The 18,472-nt window shown below is 51.5% G+C and overlaps 1 protein-coding gene across 2 annotated transcripts; it reads left to right on the top strand.

Annotated features, from left to right (window-relative positions):
- Positions 1-457: 457 nt before the first annotated feature.
- ASB10 (ankyrin repeat and SOCS box containing 10) lies at positions 458-8,776 on the top strand. 2 transcript variants are annotated; one of them, XM_010391476.4, is made up of 5 exons: positions 458-1,013; positions 5,147-5,414; positions 5,937-6,441; positions 7,765-7,878; positions 8,116-8,776. In XM_010391476.4, exons 1-5 carry the CDS (start codon positions 719-721, stop codon positions 8,299-8,301), a joined length of 1,368 nt encoding a protein of 455 aa, XP_010389778.2. In that variant the 5' UTR covers positions 458-718; the 3' UTR covers positions 8,302-8,776. The 2 variants fall into 2 exon arrangements, with proteins under 2 accessions (XP_010389778.2, XP_019136670.2); XM_019281125.3 differs by lacking the exon at positions 458-1,013 and adding an exon at positions 3,765-4,036.
- The last annotated feature ends 9,696 nt before the right edge of the window (positions 8,777-18,472 follow it).

Here is an 18,472-nt window from a genome sequence, read left to right on the forward strand (position 1 = left end):
CAGAGTCTGGCTCCCTGTTTGACCAGCACCTCCAGCCACACCACAAAGAACTTGATCAAAATTTGGGACCAGTGTGACAGGATAATCTGTGTTGTACAAGCTGCTTTTCTCAGGGCTACCTCTCTGCCCTTCTGTATCCTGCCCAGCCCTGTGGGCAGCCAACCTTGCTGCCCCAGGGAAGGGGCTGATTCCCAGAGCAGTGTGTGGTACTTGTGAGGGTCTTTTGGTCCCTGAGGAGTTGCCTGTGGGGAACTGGAAGTGCCCTGTCCTTAGTCTCTTATGACTTCAGACACCGAGTCTGATCCAGGCCTTTCCCAAGCTCCCCCTCACCCACCTGCCTCCCTGCCATGGTTGACCCCACCTTGCTCTGCCTCTTTCTCAGTGGGAGCGCCCTGTGGAGCAGGAGCTCTCTGCAGAGCAAACAAGCACAAGGAGAGGGTTCCAGGCTGCCTGCCACTCCTCTCCTTTGCCTAGTCTGTGCTGGTGATTGCACCTAGCAGCTGAAAATAAGCTCTTGGAAGAAGGGGAGGTGGTGATGAGGAGCTGCCAAGCCAGGCTATTTATACTGGGTGATTCAGGCCTGTGCCTGAGTCCAGCCAGATGCAGGGGAGCTGGAACCCAGGAGCAACCTGCAAAGGACAAACCCTTGAACGAGAGGCTCTTTGCTGCGATAGCTCGTTCACTGTGCAGCTCAGATTTCTCAGGTTAGTTACCTGTGATGGACTGCGCCTTCCCTCCCCGCTCTGCCACGCGTTTGCTGCAGCCGGACCAGCGGAAGTATTCTCACAACGTGAGGTCCCAAGACCACCACGGTGAGCGCAGCCAGAGCACAGAGAGCTGGGGGTACCAGCACAGCCGCCTGGAGCCACTGGAGTGCCGAGATCTGCTGGTCCAGAACGCACTCTTCACTGGAGACCTGGACATGGTGCAGAAGTACTTCACCAAGAGCGCAGCCATCAATCTCATCATTGAGACCAGGGGCGATGTGCTGCGCTGGACTAGCACTAAACGTGGTGGGTATGCGAGACTGGGACGTGGGGGGGATAGTGTGTGCCCAGGGTGGGGCCCAAAGATAGGGCTCAGGCACCCAAGAAAAATGTTGAAAGGAATGTCTGGTGGTGGAAGAAGGACTTGGGAAGAACAGCTTTTGTGTGAGGAAGGAGGTTTCCAAGGCTGTAGAACAAATAGTAGCAGGCTTGTTGAAGGTGGCATGAGGCAGGTCTACTGGAAAATAATGAGAATAGAGCCCTTGGAAGAGTTGCTGGAGAAACACATTCTCAGGACTGTCCTGTTAGAGATTGCTGGGGTGGATGTGAAATATGTGGGAGGTGGGGAGAGTGCATGGGTGAAAAGGCATCAGAATGCTGTTCTGTTCCATGGGATGGATTTGACAAGGGGGGCAGAAATCCAGTCTACCAGAAAGATGGTGGAAGTAAACTTTCCTGAGTGACAGGAGGTAGGAGCTGATCATCCTTGGTGTTTCCTTCCATCTGTACATCTCACTGTACCTTGTCCAGGCACATCCTGGGGCTACCACACATGCTTCCACACACTCTGGTCCCTTTTACTTACCTTCTTGTCAATGTCACCTGTGAGCTTCTCAGTAAACACTGCAGCTGGTGTGTTCAAGGGAGAGGTGTGCTGAGCAGCCTGGATGTGCCCTTGTTCTTGCTGCTGTCAGTTAGTGATGTGGTGCAGGCAGACTCCCAGAATTTAAGAGTGTCAGGTGTGGAAGGGCTTTAACTGTACCACCCTCCTCTACAGAAGGCTGGTGGCAAAAGCCACCCATACCAGAATGGAAGAGCTGTTGATGAGACTGCTTTCCCAGAGGAGCAGGCTGATTGTCCCGGTGCTTAGTCAGATGACAGTGTTTTGTGGGGATCCACTGCAGCAAGAGACAAATAGGGTGTGTGGGCTTGCAGATGCATGTGCTGCTACTTGTGAGTGGTGAAGATTATTTACTGAATTGCAAGCTTTGTACAACCCGGGTTTTGAACTGTTACAGTCTACTTAGGAATGAAATCACTAAAAGTATTGCCCTTTGTGTAACTGAGACCATTTGTCAGTAAAATATGAACTGGGTGTTGTAACTCCTGTCTTATGCTAGGCTGGCAGACACTGGAACAGCCAGTATCTCTGCTTGTAAAGGTTTGTGCCCCAGAGAAAATGGAACAGACAGTGTAAAACAACCTCATGCAGAAATTTCTCTTATCAACAAAGTTTCAAGACATGAAAACCCCAACTGAACAAGATCATTCATCAAACACAGAGCAAAAATGTGCTGCCAAATTTATCAGATAAGGGTACAGAACAAAAACCAAAACAAACCTTCATGCTCCACGAGGCTTGCCTCTGTATCTCACTGACTGTGCAGGGACAGGTTCTTAGAACTGACTCAGTGACCTTAACAGTAGGTTCTAGTGACCTTGTCTTTCCCAAATCACCCCTCTTGGTATTTTAAGGTGCCCAGAAGAAGTGTAAACTGTCTGGTGTCACTGACACTTACTCACACAGCTTTCTGCCTCCCTGGTGTGTGACTGGGAACCTCAAGCTCTCATGGGACACCTGCTTATATCCTTGGGGAAATAGAGGGTCCCATCAGGTGAGAACATCTGCCAGGGGCTTCCCTTTCTTTACCCTTTTGCAGGCTTTTGCTTTGTCATTCTAGCTAGACAAGGTGAAGTCTGCACAGACAGAGCAAACCAGATACTGTCAGCATAGAACTTGCTCATTTATTTTCATTACTGAGAAGAGTAGAGTTCCCTGTCTTACACTCTGCTCTGGTCCCCTGGTAATTGTTGCTTGGTGGTCTGTTGGGGTCACTTAGCTGGTGTTTAGCTGCAGGATCTGAGTAGTTCCATGACACAAAATTACACTGAACACTACTAGCCTTCCACACAGTTTGACACGTTCTCTGGATCGTGTGGTGTGAACAATATGTACACAGTGCTAATGCCACGTGAGCAACACATGCTCTTCTGTGACCAAGGTGGGTGGGTTGGCTGTATGCAGCCAAGTGGTGCCAGAGGAAAACACCATCTCAGGTGACAGGACTGCAGGGAGCAACTCTGAGTCAGGGGAGTGTCTGAGGACTGAAAGAAAACACTAAAGCTATGCAGGGGCTCTGTGCAAGGCTGGATATCAAGAAAAAGGAGGAAGCAGGAGGGTCTAAAGGACAATTACCTCTAGTTTTTCCCATCCTTGTGCCTATTTCTACCACTCCTTAGGCTTTGATTAAAAAGAGATGTCCTGTAGCTTGTTTAAAAACCTCCCTAGTGCTAATGGCTCAGGTGCAACTGGTAAGTGGGTGTGCAGTGCTGGAGACGTGTGGAGCCAAGAGGTGAGCAAAGGCATGGGAGATGTGTGTGGAGCTGCTGGGGTCATGCTGTTGTGGTCTGGACAGCACTGGGCAACAAAGTGCTGAGTAGGCATGAAACAATTTCCCATTCTGTTGTTTTAGTGATGTCCCATCCCTGTTTCTACCCTTCAAGCTCCCCTGCCCTGCCTGAGGATTTTCCCTTCACAGCGGGGCACTGCAGAGGTACTGCTGCCTGAGCAGGGAGCCTTTATTGGCCTCTTGGCCCCAGCATTTGATCACAAGGTTTCCCAGAATAGAACAGCTGAGACATGAGCCATGCCCAGCCTGGGCCAAAGAGAGGGGTGTGATGTGTTCCCCCTCCCTGTGGAACACCCTGGGCTGGCAGGCAGAGTCTCAGCCCAAACACAGGCTGCTGGTGGGGCTGTGCCTCAGAGCCTGGCTGGGGCGCACAGCAGGTCCTGTCCTGGTCTCTGCGAAGGGTCTGGTTGTTTGTTATGGGCAGCATCACAGGTGGAAGAGATGAGAGCCAGGAGCCCATCCGCACACAGCAGGCGGTTGGCCCTGCCCAGGTGTTCTGGCAGGCCCTGCTGGCTGGGGATCGGGAGACTGTAGCCGAGATCCTCACAGCACCTCAGAACAACCTGAGCCCCAGTGCTGTGTTTGACACCAGTGACCTGGAAGAATGGAAGAACTACCGCTTCAACCCCCGCCGGCTGAGTATGTGGGAGCAGTGGGGCTTGGCTGTGGTGTGTGCTGTGGGGCATAGCTGTTGCTGGGGTTAGGTGTTATGGGTGCTCCTTGGGTTACAGAAGAGTGGGAATGGGAGCCAAGAGCATGGGGATGTGGTCAGGTTTTCCTGTGATCCTTGTGGAAGAGGGTTCATGTTTCTGAGAGCACAGGGTGCATCCAGGAAACCTGGCCCCTCTCACAGGTATTGTCTTAGGTGCTTGAGAACTGCTCTCTGTGCAGCCTGCACTGGGCTGCCAGGTCCCACTGCAGGTTGTGCCAGATTGTCACAACATGAGCTAGGTCTTTAAGATGGTTTAGTTTGAACCTGGCCCTGGAAAACACAGATGACCACATACTGCTTCTGCAAGAAAGAGCTGAGAGGATGTAGTGTGGAACATGCCATGCAGTCTGGGATGTCCTCCAGCTCAGTCTGGGTAGGCAGCAAGAAGCACAGTTTAAGGAGCTTTTTTCCTGTAGCATCTGCAGGCTGTTAGCCAGCAGACTGCACCAGCTCAGCGATGGTTTGTGCTGGGTCAGCATCTTTGAGAGCTGGCACATTTCAGTCCCTTGCTCTCTCCTAGGCCCTAGATGTCCATCTCTGCTGTAGCTTGTTGTCTGCACCCTGCTCAGGGCTTGTTTGTGTCCCCTGTGTGTATGGCAGCTGGCTCTGATGCTTCTCTTACTGCCCAGTTCCTTATGTTTGGGGTGCTTCACACATGGTGTTTAGCCCAACCACCTCACTGCCATTAGCCCTGCTGGTGCCCCAGACCCTTCGCTTGCTGCACTCCTGACAACAGAAACCCCATGTATGTACCTGAGCCACAGGTGAAGGGCACACTGCACAGAACAGCCTCTGCCGTGGGCTCCTGCTCCCTGGAGCTCCCTGTCTGCACTGCTGTGTGGCCTGAGAGCCTTCCATGGATCTCTGCCTTTGGTAGGCCAGTCCAAACACAGGGACCTTGCAGGGAAGGGACTTGAAGTCCCTGGAGGGGAAACACAAGTGTCTCAGGCGGGATGTACATCAGGTGCTTCAAGGAAAAGGGCAATTCTTTGTGCACTGTGGCTGGATGTGGCTCCCTGACCTCTCTTCCCCTGCAGGACTGTGGTCGCTGAGCTATGAGCAGGAGCTCACCACGCCGCTGCACATCACGGCCAGCCGGGGCTACACGGACTGCCTGCGGCTCCTGCTGCTCCGCGGCGCTGCCGTCGACTTTGCTCCGGGGGGCAAGACAGCCCTGCATGAGGCTTGTGCCTGTGCCAGGACCGACTGTGTGCGCCTGCTGCTCGGCTCCGGAGCTGATCCTGAGGCTGTCTCTGAGGATGGCTACAGGCCCCTGCACCTCTGCAAGAGCTCAGACTCCATCGAGTGAGTTCTGTTCGGGGGAGTGCAGCCAGCCTCCCTCTCCCTCAAGCCTAATCCCCTGTCGGAGGGGTCCCTGAAGATGGTTTGATGGGTGCAGAATGGGGGTGGCCTTGGTGCCTGTTCCTGGGCCAGGATCACCTCTGAGGTCAAACAGATGACTGCAAGCTTGTGTCCTTAGCAGATGCAGCTGAGCCAGGTGCTGCTGTCTGGTCTGCCCACCAGCAACATGGAGCCAGTGGTCACACTGCAATGTTCAGGGCATTCCTGAGCAGATCCACTGCATATGTGAGCAGGCATCAGGTGTGACAACACTTCAAGAGATCTGTGTGTGGAGTTAGCTGAAATTAGGGTGACAATATCTCTAATCACTAGTCATCCTGGCTTAAAACCACTGCTCCAGGGCATGAGGAGCAGGGATTTTTGGACTCTGGGGAAAAGCTGTGGGATGGTACAGATGTGGGGGCTGGGAGGTAGGATGGGAGGTGGAGATGAGAAATGGTCACCAAGTCACCTTGGTCCACTCAGGTGTGTCCGGCAGCTGCTGCAGCATGGTGCCAGTGCAAACAGTCAGACGGAGGAGGAGAATGACACAGCACTGCACGTGGCATCACGGCACGGCCTGGCAGAGCATGTCCAGCTGCTTCTGCGCCACGGGGCTGAACTGGAGGTAAAGAACAAGGAGGGGCAAACGCCCCTGAATGCTGCCTGTGCTCAGCACCACCAGCCCCAGGACATGGACCGCTACTACCGGGTCTGCCAGCTGCTGGTGGAGAGCGGTGCCAGCATCAACGCTGCGGATCGGGACCAGCAGCACCCACTTCACCTGGCCTGCAAGAATGCCAATGCTCAAATTGCAGAGTTACTGCTGGCCCGGGGTGCCAATGTCAATGTCATGAACTATGGTGGCAACACGGCCCTGCACAACATCCTGCAAGTAGCTGCCTACAAGCTGGAGCATCGCCCGGAGCTCGTGGTGCGAGCACTGCTCAACCATGGAGCCGTCCGCATCTGGCCAGGCTCCCTCCTCAAGGTGCGGGTCTTCAGCGGAGCTGGGAGTGTGGTGGGAGAGGAAGGTTGTGAACAACATCAGGGCCCCAGTGAGCCCTCCTGTCACAGCAAGGCTTGTTCCATGGCAGCCTGTTTGCTGTCCTGCCCTGCTCTGCCCAGGGCCTGGGAAGGGAGAGCTGGCATTATGGGAGAACTGGTATGGGATGGTATCCCTGATGTTTTCTCCTGGTGTGTTTTCCTGTAGGACTCTCCTTCTTCTGTCTGCTAAGCTATGTGGACAGTACTCACCCAGTTTCCATAATCACTCGCTCTGAAAAGTGGTTGGTCCTTTTTCTTTGGAGACAGTTTCTTCTCGGGGCACACCCTCCAGCTCCTGCTGTCTCTGCAAGACACCAGCAGACAAAGGGTTAATTTCCTGTCTTAATTCCTGAGCAGTGCAATAATTACCCAGCCCGGAGATCAGCAGATTGCTCTCCCCTTTGGGAAAATACAGGAAAATCAACAATTAACACTAATTAATCTCCTATTAACGCCAGATAATGAGGATCACTGGTACAGCCAGAATAGACTCTGACAGCTACTGCTGGCCTGGGCCATGGGGAGTGGCAGCCTGAAGCCGGGGAAATCTGCCTCTGTGTGGCTTTGCTTGAGTAGGGTGTGCTCCAAAGGCTGCACTGTTGCTAGGTACATGGCATTGGTGTGTCACCTGCACCTATGCGAATGTGGGATGCACCAGACATGTACAACTATGTGTGAAGTCTTCTGGGGCTTTGTGCAGCCCTTGACATGGGCACAGCATGGACATGGACACAGGTACAGATGTCTCTGCAGCCCTGCACCGAACAGGCACAATCCCGCACCCCTGAGACCCTGGTGCATCCCTCAACAGAGGTAGAATGTGCTGTGCTCTGGCTGATCACAGAATGAGTGCCAGTCCCTGCCCCGAATGGCTCATGGTCTAACTACCAAAATGTGAAGTAAGGAACCTGGTGTAAAGCAGAGTGTTGGTGTTCATGAGCTACTTGCAGCAGTGAAGCCAATGGAGATCATCATCACAGCCATGTATGATGGTCCCTGTGTCTGAGGAGAAGCTGTGGGGACCCGGTTGTGCTGAAGGCAGCCATGCCATGCAGGTTGGGTGATGGCTCAGTCACCCTCTTTGCAAGGAGGGATGCTCTGGTGCTTCATACCTGCAGTGGTTTTTCTCTCGTGGGGCAGCATGTGGGACAGACAGGAATTCACCAGATTTACCATATCTGGGTTTGAGCAGTATTTTACTCACCTCAGAGTAGGGCTTGCAGGACCTTGTCCAATGATGGTGATCACCTGCTCTTTCCCTGGCCAGGTGCTGCGGTACTGCCACACCTGCCCCCGTGTCATCGAGGCCCTGGTGAACAGCTACACCCATGTGTGCGTCTCTGAGGACTGGGTGGAAGCAGTTCCAGTAGAGGTTGTACAGGTGAGGGAACAAATGCCTACAGCTGGCTGAAGAGCACAAGTCCACGTTCTGATGGGTTGCCGGGGGCATCTGGGCCTGGAGGGGGTTGGGCAGTGTGGGGTTGCCAGACACAGGGAGGGTGCTGTTGGGGACAGGGAGGATGCTCCATAGTGAGGCAAATGGATGTCTGGTTCTACCTCTGGTCCCAGGGTGATATCTTCAGCTTTGTGTGCCTCTGGTCCTTTCTTCTCTCTGTAGAAATACCCATGTTTCTACCAGTCACTTTTCTCCCTGGGGCACAGACCTCGCTCCTTGCAGCACCTGGCTCGCTGCACTCTCAGGACCATCCTGGAGGGCCGGCTGCTTCTGGTCCTGTCCCAGCTACACCTGCCAAGTGCCCTGCACCAGTTCCTGCTGCTCGGCTTTGAGGACATTCTCTACTAGGGGTTGTGGTTCCAGTCCTGCTGTGTCTTTCAGTGTAGATGTTCCATCCCTGCCAATGCAGTCTGTGCTTTGCCCTCACCCCCTTCCCCTCAGCCCACTCCTACCTGGCCACATTAGCCCCCTGTGCCAAGCCTGTTGTTGTGTCCCAGTCCCAGCCAGCCTTGTGCTCTGCCTCATGCACCTGTTTTGAAGCATTCTGTTTGTCCATACTAATCAGCACGGACTCCAGACTAAGAAAAGGAGGCATGGGGATTAGGGCATTTTGTGGTACAAGGAGCAAAGACACTGTATGGATCACAGGCTTAGTAGTAGCATAGAAACATAGATGTTTCCCTATCCCAAATCCAAATACTCTAGCCTGTACTAGGCAACTCTGGTACCCTAAATGTTTGGTGTAATCCTGTCTTTAGTCAAGTTCTTTACGGTCTGTACTGAAAGGTATTTGGAATAAATCCTGGTCTTTATACCTACCTGAGCATGACTTCTACATTTCCTTGAAGACTGTCCTGATAGAGCTCACCTGACATGTCATGGGTGGTGGCATATGCACTCAGACCTGTGCACCCACCTGCTTCTCAGAGGGAAATGTGTGGTAGGTGTTCCAATCAAATCCCTTTCATGAAGGTACAAGGTCTGGGTTACCTGGCTCAGGAGCTTGGGGCAGGATGGCAGTGCCTGTGCAACACCGGGGATGTCACTGCTGGGTGAGCAGGAATGTGCCCTGAAAATGCTGCTCCCCTGGGCAGAGAGCAGCCAGCACCTGCAGAGCACTGTGTGGGTTCACACTGTGGCCTGGGCTGTAACATGCTCTCGACAAGGTAAAGGGAAAAGTTTGGTCCTGTGACTTCAAGACACAGTTGTAAAGAAGGGAAGCGCTATCCATCCTTTAAAGATCTGCTGTAAGCAAACTCCATTGCTACTTCTGGCTCAGGGAATACCTTGAGCACCACAGCTGTGGCTGGCACAGGTACCCAGGGCAGCATACTGTGGGTCCCTGCTCTTGCTGCACTCGTTCTGCCTGGCCTCTCTTCATGGCCACACCAACAGTAGGACCGCAACATGCAGCTCTGAAGACAAAGCTGTTTGACAGACCCAGTGGTGCTGTCTGTTCCTGCCTCTCTGGCCACATGGGCTGTGGCTCTGTGCCCTCAGTTACTGTCACCTTATACTGCCAGGCCCTGCTGCTCTGAGGGGGAGAGCCCAAAATCACACTGTGAGGTTGATTGTGCTGTTCCTAATGTGCCTGTACTGCTGATGTGCCACAGCAGGAATGCTAACAGGGTACAAGAGGCATGTGTTTATGTGGTACAGGTGCACACAAGGTGCCTGGAAAGCACTTGTGGCTGCCTTTGTGTAGGTACTATTGCAGTATAGAGATAGTATATCTCAGGAACATTTAACTATGTGTTTTATGACATCCAGGGCAGAGAGGTGAGGTGCTGGCTTGAGGTGACCACAATGATCTGCAAAACAGGGATGAAGTGTACAGGGGAGCCAAAGTTTTTAAAATACACCCATAATGGCCTGCCCTCTCACCATGGACCACCAGGTAGGAACTGGGTCTGAAGCTCCCTTCTTCCTGCTGGCTGAACTGGCTTGTCTGCTCAGGTGATCTGTTTATGGGATCAGGGCCAGTGGTCTTGTTCCCAAAGTCTAATCACGACTTTAGAGAGTTCATTTTTAGCCAGGTGATGTCTGTGAGTGAAAGAGGAAGAAAAACAGGAAGGTTTGTTGTTTTTGGTGGCAGTACAGTCTGGGAGTGCCTTAGCCTGAGCTGGTGTCCTGGTCTGAAGGCAGCCTGCAGAGCAGCACACCTGGGCAGGCGTACCATCCTTCTCTCCAACATTGTCCCCATGCCCGCAGTAACTGGTGCTCAGTAATGCATGCTCAGCCACTAAAATAATATCTCCTTAAGAACAGGGAAGGGTTGAATTTAATGGTTTGCTTTATTTCGTCGTTGTTACTTACAACTGTTAGGCTTATAGCTGTTTCCTGGGTCTTGCTGGTTGCTTTTGCTAGTTCTAAGGTGGCTCTGCGCTGGGTGATGAGGGCAGCTCCAGCTCTTCTGGTGGGAAGAGGTGAACCCACAGGGTCTGGTTTCTTCAAATGCAGGAGCAGATGGAGCTCTGGCACATCCCAGTCCTTCCTGGACAAAGGTGTTGTGGCCCAGATGGGCACCTGCTGCAATGAAGGATCCATGGTGGGGCTGCAGGTACATTTCCAGTGCTCCTCTCAGAGCCACCAGATTTACAGACAGAGCATCCTAGTGTGCACCAGCCCATCAGGGAGGGCTGAGGTCAGGTGGGTGGCCAAGAGGGACAGGCCATCCCTGGCCACACATCTTCAGAAACTGAATTTTGTCTGTGCTCCCACCAAAATTGAAAGGGCAGGAGTTCCTTATGCATAAGGATACCACTGGGTAACAGTCTTCAAGGAATGTGAGGCTGGAAGGAAAAGGGAAGAACCTTTTACAGAGTGACCAAGGCAACTGGTGGGGAAAAAACGAAACCAAATCAAACCAAGCCACCAGAAAACCTTCTGGGAACTCCAGCCCTTCAGCAAACAGAAACAATCAGAAAGGTTCAAGCTAAGATGCAGGCTGAGTGCAAATGCTCTGAGTTCAACTCAGTTATGCTAATTGATTAGCAATTGATTTTCAAAAACATTTACAAGAACAGATTTTAAAAGGTTTAATGTTCCAAAGCATGTTCTGGCAATTTAATAAGCTTTGCTATTTTCTCAGGTTTCTGAAGGGGAAATTCCTAATGCAGCATTGGATCTACTTGCTGGGACAATTTTGCAAGGGAAATTTAACCGTCTCGAGTGGGAGGGCTGTGGTCTCCACTGAGAACACCAAGCATCGGGTGATGTTAGCACAGGGGCACAGGGTTCTGGTGTGTTTTTACCAGCTGCTGCAGGCACAAGCAGCTGCTGGTCACTTCTGTGCCCTAGGTTTGCTCAGCATGTCTTTTGGGCACAGGCTGCTGTTCCTGTTTCAGCATCCACCTGGGTTTGTCAGCAGAGCAGTCATGGCAAGAGGAACCCTTAGGAGTGGCTGGAGAAATGTGAGTCTACCACTGCATTCTCAGTGCAGCCATTTGAGTGTCATGCTCTGGGCAAAAGTCATCTCAGTTCTAGGCAGAAGTTTCCATCCCAGCTGCAGCCACTGGATCCTGCTTTGACCCTCCCTGTGCAGCCAAAGCCCTGCCCATCCCTGGTATCCCCTTTTGACAGACAACCAGCACTCTCTGCAGGCTTCCCAGCCTCAAGCAGCTGCTTGACTCTCACTCGAATTTTCCTGTTCCTCAGTAAAGAGCATGAGGCCATAATGGGGGTTAACAGTAATGGTACTTACAGCCACAAAGCAAGTAGAGAAAAGTTCTTCCCCAGCATATCTGTCCCCACCCTGAGTTGTACCCTGCTTCTTAGATAGTTTTGAGTCAAAAAGGCATCTTTGTATTTTTTGGTTGTGGAGAGACCTTTTTTTTTCTGCCATAAATTTGACTAGTCACTTTCTGGACCTGTGTATATTTGAGCATTCTGATGCCCTTGTGGCAAAGAGAGAAGAATTGCACAGTGTATTGATCACCTCCCTCTATTAATCTTTCTGCTGTCACTGTCATGTTTCATTTGATGCCATGTAAGTATATATGGGCAATGATTGTCTTTCTCTTAATCATATTATTTAAAACTATACAGATCTCTGCTATTTCTCTCCTTATTTGGGCTGGAATTCTGTTCAGCTGTGCTGTTCCTGTGTAGAAGCTGTCACCCAGCCCTTATGCCACACACAGGGTTTCCCTGGGCCTTTACTGGTTGCAGTGCATCCCTCGGAGATGGAGGGAGGACATCTGTGCACAGCGCTTGAAACGGGGTTGTGCTGTGGTTGTGTAAGGGTTGTTCTGTTGTGGATTTGAGACCCACACAAATGCTCAGGAACCTTGGATTCATATTTGACATGATTTGACCAGTTGCACAGCCCAGGAGGAGGCCTGAGCAGTGATGCCCTCCAGTCAGTGTGGTCTGTGCTCTGATGTTGGATGTTGCAACCTCTAATGTTTTTCAGGCTTGTTACTATCCATGATGCTGTCCCTGATTTAAAGTGAAGCCCATTCTTCTTACTTATATGTTGCACCCTATACTTCACTGTAACAACCCAGGCTGTTCATGAACCTGGTGTTTCCAGCAACCCACATCAGGTTGTCTTGAGCAAGTGCCACCTATTACTTTTACCATCCCAACAATTAATTTTTATCCATTCCAATAATTTTATCGGCAATTTTTTTTAATTTCTCTCTGATTGCTAATAGCATATAGCACTGGTGTGTGAAGAGACTAGAGCTAGAAACATGCCTGTCAAATGGCTGTGTAGGATAAGTCTCCTCAGTCACCAAGTTCTTTTGGATCTGTTAATACTGAGCACACTAACTGCAGCACACAGCTGATTTTTTCTTATTAGAATGCCATGCAGAACTTAGTCAAATGACTTACAGGATTCTAAGCTTGGCCCATTTCTCTCAGCTCTATCAAACTTGTAGGCTTATAAAAAAGGTACATAAAATAATTTGAAAGTACTTCTTTCAAATTACATTAAATTGGGTTCTAGTTTTTACTAACTTGCCCAGGACATCCTTTGACTGCTTGTCTGTGATTGCTTGGGAGGTATGTTGAACTGACTGCTCTGTAGTTTCTTGGATATCCATGTGAACACATTTAAATACTGACAAGACATTGGTATTTTTCCCCCTAGTAATCTTAAGTTCCCCAGTGTGCCATGATTTGTTATAAAGAAAAAAAATAAATGGTTCAGTGAACTCATTAGCCAATTAAATACTCTTGGCTGTAAGCTCTTCTCTTGCACATTATAAAAATTGTTACTTACACAGTTTAGCATCTTCCTTAATTACTGATGAAATAGAAAGTATTTCATTACCACTGTAAAATATGAATATTGCACATAGCTGTTCCAAATGCAGAGCAGAAATATTTAGTGAGTTATTGGTTTTCATTATGCAGAATGTGTGTTGCACACAGACACCTGGGGCAGGTGCCCAGTGCCTACAGGTCTCTGGGTTCTCTGCTGCAGGGGCATCCTGCTCTAGGGTCGATGTTTCAGAAAGTTTGAGAAATCAGAGGGGTTCAGAGTAGCACCATGAGTGGGTGATGGGCTGCAGTGGCTCCTGGCTGTGGGAGCTGTGGAGAGGGGGGCTTGGACACACCAAGCTTGCTCCTCAGAGGCCCATGTGGAGGTGTGGGTGCCTGTTCTCCAGTTTCGGGTTCACAGGGCAGGAGGGGCTGAAAGCCCACTCCCAAAGAGCACCAAGGGCCCCTTCATTGTCCCCTGACACCCACTGCTGGACCCTGCTGTGCCTTCTTGCTCAACCTCCCTGCAGGGTTCATTCAGCACTGTCAGGCCTTCTGAGTGGCACTTGGAGGTAAAACTAGATCTGGTGTCTGGAAGTTGAAGCTGGGCAAACACGTATTAGAAATGAGACATTTTTAATAGCAAGGGCAATTAATCTTCTAGCTAATTGCATCTTAGAACAGGTTATCATGGTGGATGTAGATTTCTTATCTCAGGGGTTATTTTAAAATTACATGGGGATCTGCCCTAGCCCAGACCAGGGATCATCTGCATGGTGCTCGGCCCAGCCCCAAGGAGATCAGGCTGATTAATTACAGATCTATGAACCACTCCCCTGCACTGGGCTGCCACAAGCTGCTGTCTGTGTCACACCACTGAGACTGTGTGTGGCCCCATGATAATAAGTTCCAGTTTCCCTTCCCAGCACTGCTAACTCCATTGACACCTCAGTGACAGCTCAGACTTGACCTGAGTTTCCTTCATTTTGACCCCGCTGGTTTGTACGGATTCTATCACCTTCCTTGCTCTTAATGTGCTGCCTGCAGCGGTTTCTGAGAAAAACATTCTGAAATAAATGGTGATGCTGCTTTTATTAAGTTATTTAAATATTTGCTCTTACACCATTTCTCTCACAAGCTTTAGCTTTGACATCCCAGCTGTTTGGCAGCACCATACATATTTCACTTGAGCAGGATGGACAGCAGTCAGGAGTTCCAAAGGACCCCAGGGCTGGATGTGACCCACAACGGCAGACCCCATCCTTTCCCCAGCACATGAGCACCTCAAGGGCTGCCTGACAACCCTGGCTGTGATTTCCCCCTGAAGAGGGACTGCACGGTGCCCTGACTCAGGGTAGTAGGAACCTCAGTGTCCACCCCAAGCTGTGACCCGCCCCCTCACAGCAACACAGCCCCCCTGAGGACTCATGCTGGGGTCTTGCTTGGCCTGACAGCAGCTCTCCCACTGCCGAGGGCTTCTGGTCTTTCTTTGTGAGGAGCATGACTCCAAATACTTCCTACACTTCTGTTTCCATCCAGACGTGTTGCAGCAGATGCTGATGCTCCTGAGGTGCCATGCTCCACAGGTGCATCCCAGGGGAGCAGACCCCTTTTGCACACTGGTGCTCTTTGAGCTGTCAGCCCCACTCTGGCTCACTGCCACATGTCAGCAGTGTCACCTGCAGCTGCTTACCAGGGATGGGTGGTTCAGGTCACTAAAGGAATCACCAGCAAAGGTATCAATAAAAGCAGGTTTGGTATAACTGTGCAGTGGTAGCAGAAGACATCAAGAAGGATCAGAAGACAAGGAAATGGCCAAAAAAAGTTGCCTCAGGGACCTGGAGAAACCTGAGCAGTGACAAAATAACAATATATTAACATGGAAAAGTTACCTGAGAACATCTCCTGTGAGGAAAGGCTGAGGGAGCTGGAACTGTTCAGCCTGGAGAAGAGAAGGCTCGAGGGGATCTCAGTGTGGATAAATACCTGAAGGGAGGACACTAAGACGATGGAGTCAGGCTGTTTTCAGTGGTGCCTTTGACTGCACTGTGCTCCCAGCTGAAGAAACGATATTCATGTCCCAGACTGTACTGTGGATAGTGCTGCATAACCCATTTTGCTCTGAATCCTGCATCCTGCACTCTGAGAACACCAGCTTTGCTTATAGGCTCCTGGGTTCTGTCACAGAGCCATGAGATGTTGTTGGGGTTTTAGTTTAGTCTTAGTTTTTTTTCCTGTTAAAGGAATTTTCTCCCATATGCATGTTGCTAGGGGACAAATAGCTGTACTTAAGAAAGACAAAAAGGGGAGTTGGGGCGGGCCTGGCTACTCTTTTGTCTACACCTGGGGTGGGGTCAGCTCGCTCGGAGCATCCGGAGAGAGAAGCTGCAGGAGAAAGAGCTGCTGCTTCTTTCTTTTGGCCGTTCTTTCTTCCTGCTGGAAACAACGCCGGGACCCAAAAGCCGTTTTCCCTGCCCTGCTGGAGACCGGGCTGTGGCTGCCCTGCTCCGCTCTGCTCTTGAGCTTCGCTACGCTTGTAGCCCTGCTCGCCCTGCCTGCCTGGGCCTCCGTGGGGTTCTCCCATCTGGATACATCTCGTCTGCCACCCGGGGATTTGCGTCCGTCCCTGCCGTTCCAGCCTGCTGTTCCTGAGAGCCCGGGGATCAACTCCCAGGGGTTTGTGAAGCCTTTGTTCCATCCTTCCCGGGATCCCAGGGCACCAGAGCCGCGGGTTTCCCGAGCTCGCTCCGGAGCGCCCCCTGCAGCCGCGGGGGAACCATCGCACCTTGCCCTGCTCACCGGGAGCCGCCAGCGGCCCCTGCCGGCTGCGAGCGGAACTGCACCCGAGGGGAAAGGGCCCGACAGCCGAGAAGCTGGGACTGGGTTTGTGATTGCTGTTACTGCCATTGTTGTTGTTTTTTGTTTGACTGGTTATATACATACATATATATAGTAAAGAACTGTTATTCCTATTTCCCACATCTTCGCCTAAGCGGCTCTTGATTTCAAAATATAATAACTTGGAGGGAAAAGGGGTTATATCTGCCACTTCAAGGGGGCCTCTGCCTTCCTTAGCAGACACCTGTCTTTCAAAACCGAGACAGATCTTGGCGCCCAACGTGGGGCCTGAGGGCATTAAGAGATAGAGGTGAAAAAGGAATAACAGTTCCTCGATAACTTTATTTTGTGTGCTGGATATTGGAACCTTGTTAGGCAGCACTATGTGGTCTAGTTTACCCTGGTTTGGGTGGCATGTGGCCGTGGCTATATTCTTCCCCTTTGCAGCTCCTTACTTGAATATGGGTCCTCTGACTAAGGCTACCATTGCTGTTATCCAGCTTGCGTTATGGGTCGAGAAGGTGAGGAATTCATGGGTTTTTAACTTCCTCCGGAATGTGGGCACATGGATAAACAGCTATCACACACTGAGCACATGTTTTTGGGGTTATGTTAACAATGGTACCTTCTGTGAGGAAATGACACCAGGGGAAGTTTTCTCCCAACCCCTCAACCGGTTCTTTGGGCCCACCCCATCAATTTTCGAAGGGTTTAAATTCCCTCTGAATACTAACCATCTGCTGCTGATAGGCCTACTCTATTTAGCATTCAAGGATAAGTTGAGATTGGCTTGGATATCTACCCGGACACCAGCCCCAGAGACTAGAGATCCTGCCCCAGAACCTGACATGGCCCCAGAGAGTAGAGTTCCTACCCCAGAGCCTGATCCTACCCCAGAACCTGACACGGCCCCAGACACTAGAGATCCTACCCCAGAGCCAGAGCCTGCCACAGCCCCAGACACTAGAGATCCCGCCCCACAGACTGATACTGCCCAACAGTCCACCTCAGAAATGGACTACCCAAACTGGGTGGGGGGTACTGGCAAAAGGGATGCAGGAGATGTGCCAAGAGATGGGTCAGGTGCGCCAGGGGATATGCCAGGAGATGGGCCAGGTGCGCCAGGAGATATGCCAGGAGATGGGCCAGGTGCGCAAGGAGATGTGCCAGGAGATGGGCCAGGTGCGCCAGGAGATATGCCAATTGCTAAGGGAATACACCTCCTCAGCTAGTGAAAAACCCTCTCCCTGCCCCAAAGAGGGTGAGTCCGATGGTGCAGCATGGAACCCACGGATGTTACAACCGTCCAGGCTTCAGCTGAACCACAAGGACAACCACAGCCAGCAGCAGTCGCCCCTGTGCAAAGGAGGAAGTATAAGACCAAATCAGTACGACCAGTTAATGATGATGGGCAACCAGGGCCCTCACAACCAGCAGGAGAGCCAGAGCCAGAAGTCATCACTGAGTCCCTGTCGCACGACAGTCTCCGTGCTATGCGAAACGACATTGTGCGAAGGGGGCGTGAGCCTTATACCACCTGGCTGCTTCGGGTTTGGGACCTTATGGGCACAAGTGTGCAACTGGATAGTGGTGAGGCAAGGTATCTGGGATCGTTGACCCAGGACCCAGGTGTGGACCAGATATTTGTGAGGGAGCCAGGGCCTCTCTCTCTTTGGGAGCGGCTCTTAATGAGTGTGAGAGAAAGGTTCATTCACAAAGAAAGAATGCAGGAGTATCATCATAGAATGCAGTGGAAGACACTCGAGCAAGGGATCCAACAGCTAAGAGAGGTGGCAATATTAGAGGTACTCTTTGGGAAGGATGGACAGCATGATAATGACCCCGATAAGGTCAGGTGCACAGGACAGATGATGTGGAACCTGGCAAGGCTAGGGCCATCACAATACACCACCTTCATTGCAACGATTGATGCTGACAATACCCGAGAAACAGTGGCTCTTTGCCAACAGGCTCAGGCATTTTATGACAGCATGATCAATGGCCCACTGAAACTCATGTCTCTGCTGTGGTCCAGGACCTCAAAGAGGAGATGAAGGAGATGAGGGGAGATGAGGGAGGAGATGAGGAGGGTCAGTGTGGCACCAGTGCGAGTCACAGGCCCCCAAGTCAGAGCCCGTCGTCCCCGCTAGAGAGAGAGGGTACACCCCACGAGCTGAGCTGTGGTTTTTCCTGTGTGAGCATGGGGAAGACATGAGAAGGTGGGATGGGAAACCCACCTCTGCCCTGGCAGCGCGGGTGCGTGAACTCAAGGAGGGAGGCACTAACCGAGGGGGTTCCGCTAAGGTGAAGGTAGCCTCAGCCTCCCGTGACCGAGCTGCCAGGCATTACAGAAGGGAGGATGATATGTCGGATCCCCTTGAAGGTACCTCGAGCATGTACGCCCAGGGAAAGAATGATAACCAGGGCTAGAGGGGCCCTGCCTCTAGCCAGGAAGAGGCACGGGAGAACC

Source organism: Corvus cornix, chromosome 2 (genome assembly GCF_000738735.6).
Source record: "Corvus cornix cornix isolate S_Up_H32 chromosome 2, ASM73873v5, whole genome shotgun sequence".
In the NCBI taxonomy this organism is placed as follows: Eukaryota; Metazoa; Chordata; class Aves; order Passeriformes; family Corvidae; genus Corvus; species Corvus cornix.

Excerpts from the sequence above, each read along its gene's own strand:
- ASB10 (XM_010391476.4), top strand. The coding sequence starts at position 719 with ATGGACTGCGCCTTCCCTCCCCGCTCTGCCACGCGTTTGCTGCAGCCG. Across the intron at positions 1,014-5,146 it reads CTGGACTAGCACTAAACGTG|GACTGTGGTCGCTGAGCTAT; the intron begins GTGGGTATGCGA and ends CTTCCCCTGCAG. Across the intron at positions 6,442-7,764 it reads GGCCAGGCTCCCTCCTCAAG|GTGCTGCGGTACTGCCACAC; the intron begins GTGCGGGTCTTC and ends TTCCCTGGCCAG.